Below are 12533 nucleotides of genomic sequence, written 5' to 3' on the forward strand. Positions count from 1 at the left end.
TCCTGGATAATATTCAGGCACTTCTTGTTTTCAAATATGTGTGTACAAGTGGAGTTATACCATTTTGAAAACGAAGATTTAGTAGATATAACTACTTAAGTACTTAAAAAGGAAAATGGAGTAAAACCTGATTCTTTTATGATGAGAATATAATACTATCACGCTGCATTGTACACCGTGTCTCCAGATTTGTACCCTAAAATCTTTTGCCTTGCATTGCACTTTTCTACTAAACAGTCACTAGACTAACTGTATGAGCTGGCATTATTGCAAGTTATGACCTCAGGAATCGTGAGGTGGATGGGAGAAGGAAAAGAAGGCATTTTAGGAAACAGATCTTCCCCATATGTCTCCCCCACTTCTTAAAGCTGCTGTATCTTCCAGACTGTCCCAGTGCAAAGTGATGGCCCTGGTACAGATGTAGGATGTGGATATGCAGTTATTATTCTGGCATTTTAGTATTATACCTAACTTACTTAGAAAAAAACAAATATCAGATTTGTATAGATCCTGAGCATTATAAGGGGACATAAAAAGAGAAACAGGTGTATACAGTAATTTTGATGTACTGATTATATGAAACACTTGAAACATAAAAAATGATTCAGATATATTACTCAAAACAACAAAAAATTAAATTACAGATCAGGGAAGAAAGGCTTTTCTTAATTTTGGGGTGTTTTTTTCATATACTTATAAGTGTCTTTAAAAGCCATGAGTTGCCTATGTTTAAGTTAAGAAAATATCAGTACTTACTGTCAGAATTAAGAGCAGTTCTTCAATGTTGCTTTCAGGTTTCAACTGATCTTTGAACATCCCAATAGTTGGATTCTTCAGATAGTAATAGGAAGCAATGCGGCCATATGTCAGAGGTTCAATGCTGCGATTATCCTGTTAGAAGAGGAATCAAATACACATGGTTCCTACATGGTTCAGCATAAATGGTTCCTACAAAACTAAAATATTTTAAGACTACTTCATAAGAGAGAACAGCAAAAATGATTTAGCATCATAATTTAGCTGCAACCCCAATTAAGCTCAGTTTTCAGAGTAAGTCTTACAAATAGCTCCACAGACAAACACTAACATCTCAAATCAGGAGCATGTATCTTGCTGTTCCCAACTTTTAGGAGCATGTATCTTACTGAATCTTGTAAGGCACAGATTAGTCTTACCTCCCCAATTACAATACAGTAGGAGCATTCCAAATCAAAGAGGGATTTCTCAACAAGGCTTGAGAGGTACTTATTCATAGTGTCATGGCTCACATCATCCAAGTTATAGTAACTAGATAAATTGAAAACAGATGCATTACATGAATACTTTTTACACTCTGAAGATTTTTAACAATAACGTCTTGTAGGAAAACTTAGAAGGCTGCTATAATACATACACATACTTGGAACAGCAAATATCGACATTAAACAATTAAACACAGAACTATTCCCTTATATAGTCTAACAAGAAATTCATGATTCTTAAATGGTTTGTGGGAGTAATCAACATAATACAAGCATGTACATATGGAAAGATGGTAATTTATCTGTCTATTAATAGAAAGGTTGATACAAACAGAACTGGACTGGCTATATTTTGTTAGTGGGAAAATTTTCCTGATTGCATAAGTATATTTTCCTGATCATATAAGTATGAAAGTGAAAAAGCAATACTAACACAAATAAGAGTATTTTAACTTCAAGAGAAAGGAAGAAAACCCACCAAGGATAGCAACTTTTCTTACATCCTGGAACTCTGAAAATAAAAACTAGGCATATAGTGACATCTCTTGAAAAAGTAACCTTACACCAATGCAAATGTTGTGTTTGTTGTTATATTTCTGTGTCATTTTATTCTCAAAGTTAAAATTGCTTAAAAATGGAATAGGGTATTTGTCAATGTGGTTACTTCACATGTTCATTTTCAAGTAAAATTGTTTAGGTAAACTATATACAGTAACAATGGTTCTTAGTTATCTGTATGAAGGAAAAATGTTTATAAAGTGTGCCAAAACATATTGTTATGCTAGCATATAAAAAAGACCCAGTGACTGAAGTTTACACTCTGTAACTGTAGAACTTAAGCTGTATTATAAGATCCTTACTCACACAAACTAACATAATTTCAGGGAGAGCTTTTACTTAGAAAACTCCAGATAAAACGTAGTAAGAACTTGTGTTCTAGATTCAACAAAGGCACCAATTCAGAAAGTAACAATTAAGTTTAATGAGCAGTAAAGAAAAATTGAGCATGCTCAGAAAGTTTAAGAATTCTGAATTTAAGCAGAGCAATTAAATAATGCAATTTCAAAGTGGAATTCAAACAAACAAAAAAACTGATGATTTATTGAAATGTTACAAAGCATAGTAAAAAAGGTTGTCCCTGCTCATTTAATTCTGTAAAATACTGTTGCACAAATAGACTACTGAGATTGCTGCAACGATGAAAGATGCTCCCTTGTTCATACCAGCTACTTTACTAAAATTTCCTACTGTTACGATGTACTCAGCATCCCCACTAGAAACAATACAACATACTGTAATGGAGAGTAGGTTCTTTCAGTGTTATTTTGTGCAGGTGAACAACAGGCTGCAAAACAGTGTGCTGAGATTAATTTTAGCTGATTTTACATAGTTACAGCTACACCTGAGTTAGTCTTTTCAACTTCCTTTACTGCCAATGGAGAGAAACATGCGCTTGGAGAATGCTATTCATCTGAAGTATTTTATATATCTGCTTTAGGATGAGGTGAAATGACTAAAAAAAAAGAACTTTAGACAATCAGTTCAGTTGTTGATGCTATGTTTGGGCAGATGAATCCCATTCTCTGATTTAAGCTCTATTTCGTATACTGTAATGCTGCTGTTAGCAAATTTCAAAAGATGGAATTGTGTTTTTATATACTACAAGCATCCTTCCATGACTGTTTTATTAACAGAATCCAATTTGCATTATTCTTTTCTTAAACAGAGTTTTTAACATTTATCTTTTTGAATAGCAATAGCATAACTGAAAAAAGCCTGCATGCTAAATAGCAGTACAGTCATTTCCAGATTTTTTCTCTTGTTATTAATCCCAAATTATGGGGTTAATTCTCTGATGCTTTGAATGTTCACTTATAATTGGGTAACGTTGCAGTAAAACACTACTACCATAAGAAAACAATTAAAAAAATCTTTTCTGATAGCAGGGAACAGTCAGCTACATTAGACAATAACAGAGTGTATATATATGGCAGTGGAGTATTCAACTCTGTGATATTTTGTATGGTTCATGCTGCGATGATCTCAAACATCTAAAACATAGGTACTGTCCAAAACCAAACCAAACCAAAATAAATATTTATATTGACTAAAAAGTTTTATATGGTAGACAGTCATACATTATCAGCCTTATGCAAAGAAAACTTATTTGTAGCAAAAGTACTCTAACATTGTCTTCAATGCAACTTAATTTTCATGAGTCCCCTTTAAAATTTACTGAAGTAACACAGTAATGATAAAAAATAGTCAGTATTTCCATCTGTACCTTTTATCTGCCTGACGTCTTATCACCGAACACATTTAGATTCTGTTTATTACCAGAAATTACTTCATAACATTTTGTTTACCTTCTGAAAATAATCTAGCAAATTAACTACATAAGTTGTTTAAGGATGTGAAAAGATTTTCTATTTTATACATCTAAACCACTAATGATTCATTAGTATTTTTCTCTAAATTGAATATAACACTACTGCAATGATTCTAATTAAGGCACTTTGTTGTCACGGTATCCAGACTTTCACCGTAACATTGCAGCACTATTATTTGCAGTACTACAACACTGGTGATGAATACTGATAAAACAAAGGAAGAGATATGGGCAATACACTGAAATTCTTTTTTGAGACTAAAATTTAAGACAGTAATTCAAACAGATTTTATCCTGTGCTCTGCCTAATTTGCAGTATTTCACACTGAAGTCGTAATCATAAAAGGCATTATAATGCCTTTTAAAAACTATGTGAATTTTAAATTTGCTGATTTTTGGTAATTTTTTGTCAGAGGAGTAAATATATAGCTGCCTAGTGCAAATAAAACAATGTAAAGAAAAATCTTAAATGGTTTGTAATCTAGAGTGAAGTGGTACCAGTGTGTTTTAACTACGATCTATAATGGGGTAAATATAATTTTGAGCACACCCACAGGAGCTTCTTGGTCACTCCGCACGTTTTCCCCTAATAAAAAGCAAAGCCATTAATCTAGAAAGACTATGTTAAAATCATTAACGAAAAAAGAGGTATTATGATATTAGACAGTATTTTGAATGCACAGGCATAAATGTAAGTTGAATTTTGCATGCTGGTATGCTCCAAGTATAAAAACTGCATCGTACGTGAGTTCCTCTATGAAGCTATATTACCTAACTATTTAATTACAGATAAAGAATAAAAACAATGCAGTTTCATGCTCACTGCATTGAATCATCGAGTCATTATTTTCCCCTTGCTATAAACAGACAGCCTACCTTTTTATCAGCACACCATTTCATTTATTTCACAGTGAAGCCCAGTTTCACAATAATTGACTTGTCAGAAGCTCTAATTTATGAGGCTGGGCTCTGTAAGCCTTCTCCTATATTGGACTCAACCTGCACACAAGCAGGGTTGAATATTTACAATGCTGTTAACAGGTGCTGAGTTGTTTAATGATTCTAATAGCCAGAAGCGTACTGAGAAAGCCAGCGGGATCACAATTACAGGCTGTTTGAACACAACAATTACTCGTCCCCTGAGAGGTGTGAAAGTCAAAGGCAGTTTTATCCTAACAGCATCTAGCACATGGGCTAGACAGGCTAACTTCCATTAGCAGTCCATTGGGAAAAAGCAATAACAAACCCCTAGGTATCATAAAAATTTACAAAGTATGTAAAATTTAAACAATCAAAAACTGAAGGAACTTTTTATTGTCTTTTAAATAATATATTTAAAATGCCAGACCTTGTAGAGCTTAGCAAGAACAACAAACCGTGAAACATGAACTTATTTCTCTAATCTAAGGAAGTGTGGAATTTCATCAGCTGAGAAAGACAGAGAGACGTGCAGGAACATAAAATGTAGATGAAGTTACACAAAACATTTAGGATTTAATGTGAATGGTGGCAATCATTTCCTGTTTAGCTTATGTAAACCTGACCTGAGATCTCTCTGGGAAATTTTTTATCAGCCTCGAAATGGTCCTGCTATAACTGTCAATGTTGTGAAGTCATTTGTTACAGCACCATGTTTTTTATGTTCAGATTATACGGTAGTAATAGTGACACACGAAATGAAAATCGGTGGCAGTCAGCCAAAAATATTAAAAGAAAAAACTTGCTAGCCGGAAGGCCTTTTGAAACAAATGCACAAAAGAGACGAATCCACAGCATTCACTTGATAGCAAGAAAGTGTGCTTTCTGAGATTTTACAGCCCCGAAAGCAGAATTTTGTTATGAACGAGTATGGGGGAAGCACAGATAGTCATTTTTGTAAATTGCTTTACTGCAGTCATCAATTGTGTTTACTTTCATCAGCTTGTGGCCTTCAGCAGCTGCCATCTTCAAGTGGTACCATGGAAATGGTACTGAGTATATGGCACAACTGATGGACCTTCATAGCCAGGGAGCCATGAACCAATGTACCAACTCACTTCTGTTGTTAAGGCATCACTGACTCTCTGGAGTCCGTGACTGGCTTGCTAAAATGCATTACAGCATGCACAAATGCTACAGACAGTAATCTCTATCTGTATTTTACATGTATCGTGTTTTCTTGCATTCATGTATTTGCTTATGCCAGGTATGAGAAATAGATACATTGCTATCTTTAATCAGTTTTTAGTATAGTGTACATTGTGGTTATTTAAGAAGATCAAAAAAGAGTCCATTTTCTCTGACATCAGCAAGGTATTGCCTGCACATCAGTGCTTCTAATTAAAATATTTACAAGAAAGTTTACCTCCTAGGATGCATTCATAAGATGAGAAATCAGAGGTAACAGGCACATGTAAATTTAATTACATATTCATCGGGCATTTCTTTTTCCTATGATATATTCCAACAGATAATTTGTACAGGTAAATCATATCCAAGAGTAGGAAGACAATCATGTGAATTTGCTTTCTGAATGGGGAGATGTGGGATCTTCAGCTTTGCATTCTCACCTAAGACTGTAGCAGACTGGGGAACAGGAGGTGGTTCAAATATTGAGCAGCCTGGGGCTTCCCGGTCTGAGAGAATCAGAAGAACTTTATTTGTGTGAATAGTGTGGTAAAAGCATACTATGAACTACAATCCTGTACTTTTCACATCACTGTGACCCTAATAATTTAAAAGAACAAGCTCTTGTTATGATATTCATAATAGTGCCTATAGCTGTTATTTATGAAGTATATATACATGCACACAGATCTAAATGTGACTGTAAAAGAAAGAATCCACCCTGAGAAATATCTGTTTACCAACTCAAAATATGGATATTGGTAATTACTGCAGTGTAATATACCTGCACCTTCTTAGCTTCTGTTGTTAGTAGCTACTACCAAACTTTTCCATTTTATCTCTTAATCTTAGTTAATTTAACTTTCTTCAGTAATCCCCCTTTCTGATATAATTCCAAACTAGCCCTAAAATTCTTGAATAACTGTGATTTTGTCACTGAAATACATATTATTCTATCCTGACTGGCTGATATTAGCTGTCACCTCAACAGCAGAAACTATATTGGAACAGTATGTAATCATAATTTTTATTCAGATGTTTTATTCACATGTTATTAGACATGCTCAGCTAATCATACTGAGAAAAGGAAATCTGAAGTAAAATATATGTGTATGACGATAAGAGCATCAGTCTGAGATAATTTAATTATAATTTATACTACATTATTCTTTCACTCCAGAAAACTTCGTAAGACTGACGCAAAGTGAAAAAACCCCCCTTAATAATAATTCTCAGAATGGATTAATAAAACAATTTTTTCAGGTCTTCACAAGGAACTTACACAGAAAACTGATTTAATAAGTGTGTACGTATACACACACACATGCTCCAATATATATTTATAAATACATAAAAAACCACACACATTTTAACAGTGATGTGATGTGTGCTATCAGAATATCTAAAAATTAACTTTCCAAAAGAAAGCTGATTCTGCTTAACTTTACATATGTTGTAAATTTCTATTTCTCTTTTACTGCACATGTATCTGGAAAATATCATAACCTGATTTACAGAAAACGTTTCCCATAGCCATTTCTCTTTTGTAGAAAGTTTCAGATTATAATCTTTTACACAGGTAAAAGAATGAAATAGTCAAGGAATTTCAGCCAAGGAAAGGAGACAGACGAGCCTCTCAAAATAGCCCCTTTCAAAGAACAGGGCACTTTGCTGATCTGTATTGTATGATCTTGACTAAGTAAAGAACCTATCGACTAAAGTTGTATGTGGAAAGTAGAACACGTTGTAGTACTTCCCTGAGGTAGCACAGAAACTTTGCAAATTCAAAACCATCTACATTTAGGAATAATTGCTTTGTGGGAGGGAAAGAACAGGGAAGAAACTCTAGATACTGAGACTGATACATTTTGATAAACTGTTTTATTTGGAGCACCCCTCTCATTTGCACATCATCTCTTGAACACCATGCACATGACTAGTCAGTATGCCTCTGAACAAAACTAGCACTCAGCTACTCCACTCCCCCAAATCAACAGCTCACTCCTCTTAACTAGACAGTTAAATCCCATTTCACAGATTTAAAGATACAGGGGTTCATCAGACAAGAAAATTAAACTGGTTTGATGAAAAGAAGCATGCAAAGATTTTCAACACCACCATTAAAAAAGCCATTATTACAAGCCTAACAAATTATCTCAAGTGTGCCAGAAAAACTTTCATAATGACTGCATGTTTAGAAGAAACCTGGATACTTAGAGCAAAAGGATACTTTGATGTCTATCTCACAACAAAGGTCGATTAACGTTAAATAGTACACATTTAAATAGTACACGAATAACGTTTAAATAGTACAAATTGTAGGCATTCAGTAAGGCATTTTATGATACTGGATTGGAACAGAATGATCTTGGATTTGTTTATGCAGCTTTAATATACAAGTAGCTAAAACTGGCAATAAATGAGAATATAAATCTTCTGCATATTATCTAAGCCCATTATTTTTGGGATTTACAGCATCACATGCAATGACTTTTATGCCAATGAATCCCAAGGCAATTTACCAATCATGCATACGGGAATTACTTATTCACCACTAAGGTACAATCACCTGCTCGCTGGAAAATAGTTCTTGTTTCACAGTGGAGAGAAAGTCAACAAAATTGCTTCGGGGCAGGACATGATAAAGAACACTGTATCAAGTGACACTGAGTAGGTATCGTGTAACTACCCAAACAAAAATTCAGCCACTGTGCTCCTACTCTCATGAAAAAAATAAACCCTACAACGTTTAGATTATTAAGGGCCACAAAGAGTTCCTGTTTGGTAATATCAATCATTTCATATGCTCATCTACGGCACAGTAAAATCCATTACTATATTGAAATTTATTCAAAGTTATCTCAACTATCACGGACTTATCTTCTTAAAACTCCTCAGTTTTCCTTTGATGTATCTCATTCAAACACTGACCACGCTGGACCTGCTTGGCTTGTAGGAGGCCTGAAAATACCACAGATAGTAGGTCCAGGAACTCTACTAACTGGCTAGTTCAGTAACTTTGGATGAAACTTAACAGAATTTATTATCATGTCAAAGAATGGAAAGCGTGCACTTGGTATCTAGAAGTGACCCCAGTCAATAACGTCCTTCGTTTTTCTCCCTGCATGACTGAGTACAGAAGGAATGCTCAGTACCTCTGTGTGGATGAGATAGGGGGTAAAGCAGCATAACTTGCAAACTATTCCAACCTGCCTGTGTGGCATTCCAATGAAAGACTCCAATTTCATTAGTAACTTCAATATGCATTCCTATCCTGCCATTATGGACATGACTAGTCAAGATCTGTTCATCTTCTCACTACAAAGGTTCTGCATCTCACTATGAAATATATCTTTCTACCCCCTCCAACTTTCTTCCCACAATCCTCTCAGAATAGCAGAACTTTTGCTTAGAAGTTGATATTGTGATAAGTTCAGATTTAGCTTTCCATGACACTGCACGTTAAAGAAACCGCTGACAAAAAAGGACCATCAGTAAACATGCCAACCTCATACTCCAGTGGGAACCTTCTTTTCTATTGGGAAGAGCTTGCCTATTAAATCAAACGACTACATTTCTATATTCTACAGTCACCTTTGGGCTATATGTTGTGTCTTAAAAATCTACCTACCACAGATACCACATGATCAAAGCTTGCCAAAGACAAATCAACAAAATCACTTTAACACGCAATTCAAGAACAAGACATTTTAAAATAACAGTACTTATTCTTTATACTAAAAAAGAATAGTGTCTGCAGTGGCATAGTTTTTAACATTAGTTGTAGTATGGATCATGTGTAAATTCCAAAGTCATACAACTAAACAGAGCTTTACCAACATCTAACCTAGACAAAATCAGAATTTAGCTGTTTGTCACTCTCAGGGGAGAAATACCTTCCACATAAATGTATTCATTTTGTTAGTTATGAAGTGAGAGAATTGAGTATGTTTTCTTTAGTTTACAGTTCTAACACTGCATTTTTTATTTCCCAAGAAGATTAGATGGAAATCCTGTTTTGTGGGAGATTCTCAGCATAGGACTAGATGAAGAATTCAAAACTAATGAAGACTAAAAAAGAATTAAAGGAAATTATTTCATCACCTGCAGGCTCCCACCAGCAGTTGCCCATAAAGAACCCAGCTGAAAATTCAGCCTAATGTTATGGACATTAACATGATATCAGAAATACAACACTCTGGAGTACATCAAGAAATATTTAGTGCTATAAATGCCTAATTCTTTATTTGCCACATTAGTTTGGTGGGTGAATGATCACATGATAGGTAACATACCATTTACCCAAAACAATGTTGTGGCAAAGGCAGGCTACATTGCTGGAACAGCTCTGCTGGATCTGCATACCAGCTGGAGCTAGACAGGATGATAACAATCATTGAAAATATTGCACACATGGTTTCACCAGGATACCCTAATGAAAGTAAACTTTATCACAGAGAAACAGCTGATAGCTATTCTTTCATTTATTAGGAAAATCCAGGTCTTAATAGATTTTCTGTAGAAAACTGGGCAGAACATACCAATGTGGTAGCTAAAAAAAAAGTAACACATTATAAATACAATACCTAAAGGAATGTGATAATCTGGAGTTTTATTTTAGGGATGCTGATGTAGCTCTCTCAATAAGGCTATTTTGTAGTTGTCACTAAATTGTAAAGTTATCTGCCAAGAAATGCATTTATATTTAGACAAAAAATTATTAAAAAAATGTGCACACAAGTTTTATTCCATGTGTGGGCCAGTAATGCTCCTACATTGGAGACTGCTAAGTATTCTAGGCTCCAACAGCAGCGGGATCACCTTTGGATCAACTCTACCCTCAAGTTACCTTTAGATTAAATTGCATTTGTATTTTATACTCACGTTGGGTTCATCATAAGTCGACGGAAGAAATAAGTCCAGGTGATATAATCCATTGCATCCTGCTTAGAAGTAATAGTTCCAGCAGCAATTTCAGCATTCAAGTGGTCAGCCAGCACTTCTAACAAGCTGAAGAACAGAAAACAAGAGGACTTAGCTGACTTTACAATCACAAAGACAGGTAATATATTTTGTAGAGTTGTGCATGAAAAGGTTTATTACTTCTAATCTGAAAATATTATATATTTATCTTCCAGTAAAAGAGAAGAGGGGAAGAAGGGGGAATGTAATTGCAAGGTCAGTCATCTTCTTTACATGACAGTGGAATGAAGCTCAAATTATTTTTTCATTGGACCAAGAATGTACAAGTTTAAGTCATTCATGGAATGTATTCAGATGGAGCTACTCAGTGGTAACTTCTGAGTACTGTGTGGTGACCATATGATCATGCTGGTTTAATCCAATACAGAATCATATGGAAAGACAAACAGGAAATGAAACAGTGGCAATAGCTTAGCTAATACTTGACAAATACTTGAGGGCTATTAAAATTACATCAAAACTGCTTCCCCCAGATTTTGCCTCATCTTTATCCAATGTAAAAAAAAAAAAAAAAAAAAAAGGCAGATACTTTTACCCAGAAAGATCTAAACTCAGAAACACAGAAGAACAAAAGCAGTTTAAAATGATTCTTACAAAGTAAAATACTGTTTAGTGTCATTAAATGGAACAAAGACCTCCATTAGGGTATCTAATGAGATCATGCCTGGCTAGAGTTCAATCAGGGAATGGCAAATGTACTTAAGGATCAACCTAATTTTTCTGGTATTATAATCCTTTTTCTTTTCCTACTGTTCTTTCCCTATTGCTAAAAGTAAAGAATAATTTGGTATGAGTAGCTGTTTTACTGCTCTATACCACTGATTGCACGCCTCTGAAGGTCAGAACTGCAGATGTTCCACCCAGACTGTCCAACAGAAACTGGGCAGATGATTCAATAGCTATTCCATAATAAAGAGTGCTTTCTCTTTTGCTTCTAATGTGCTATATTTCAGACCCATGATCAGTGAGAGCACCAGGCCTGTCATACGAGTTGTGTACTCAAGTCTTACAACTAAAACATAGACAATGGCTTTTAGAAAAAACTTTAATTAAAAAAATATGAAGTTTAATTTTACAAACTGGAAACACTACACAAAGCTGATAATCTGCTCTTTGGTAGAACAGATGGGAAAGCATTCTAAAACTAAAAACCTTCCAAAAAACCCTGAACAGTTTCTCTTTGAAGCCTCTTACTTCAAATACTTGATCATAAAAGAGACCAAGACAACTCTAAGTTAAATGGATCACAACCTATACAGAACTTAACGAGGCTGCTATTAATATGTGAATCTTAATCTGAAAATTTATCAAATATTCTTTGTTTATAGTGAAAGATGGAATATATCAAACTACAAAGTAAATATATACATACGAAATGAGCTACTAGAAACATATAGTATTTATAGCATTCCAAACAGGAACAAGGTGTGATTACTACTGTTATATTGAAGATATGACTTCTTTATTTAGAAACACCACTTACCAATGAATTGAGAGATTTCCTAGTTTATGCTAGTGCCATACAGTCTGGATATATCATCAACATTTTAATCACACTGCTCTTTTGACTTATTAGCTATCATTTTGAGGAAGTTCAACTCCTAGCCTTTTGTGCTAATTGAAATTTATATGTTAAAAAAAGAAGTGTGGTTTTCCTAAGGAAAGGAAGTGCATGTCTCCACACTCCTTGTTTGCAAAAATTATATGTCTGTATGTGAACCACAGAAATTAGCCTTCAAATACACTAGCCCATTTCAACTACATTTCATGGGTGGATAGCACTCTCAAGCTCGTACAGATTTTCTGACCAGACA

The 12533-nt window shown here is 34.6% G+C and overlaps 1 protein-coding gene across 4 annotated transcripts in view; it reads right to left on the reverse strand.

Moving 5' to 3' along the window:
* Nucleotides 1–12533, reverse strand: part of ASCC3 (activating signal cointegrator 1 complex subunit 3) — a 291790-nt gene that overhangs the window by 40128 nt on the left and 239129 nt on the right. For all 4 annotated transcript variants that reach the window (XM_072855573.1, XM_072855572.1, XM_072855574.1 and 1 more), the window contains 3 exons: nucleotides 10621–10746; nucleotides 1176–1287; nucleotides 757–891 (listed from right to left, as the gene is read on the reverse strand). In XM_072855573.1, coding sequence (XP_072711674.1) covers nucleotides 757–891; nucleotides 1176–1287; nucleotides 10621–10746 — 373 coding nt within the window. The remainder of the gene's footprint in view (nucleotides 1–756; nucleotides 892–1175; nucleotides 1288–10620; nucleotides 10747–12533) is intronic.

The sequence above is a fragment of the Ciconia boyciana genome, chromosome 3 (genome assembly GCF_034638445.1).
Source record: "Ciconia boyciana chromosome 3, ASM3463844v1, whole genome shotgun sequence".
NCBI classification, from domain to species: domain Eukaryota; kingdom Metazoa; phylum Chordata; class Aves; order Ciconiiformes; family Ciconiidae; genus Ciconia; species Ciconia boyciana.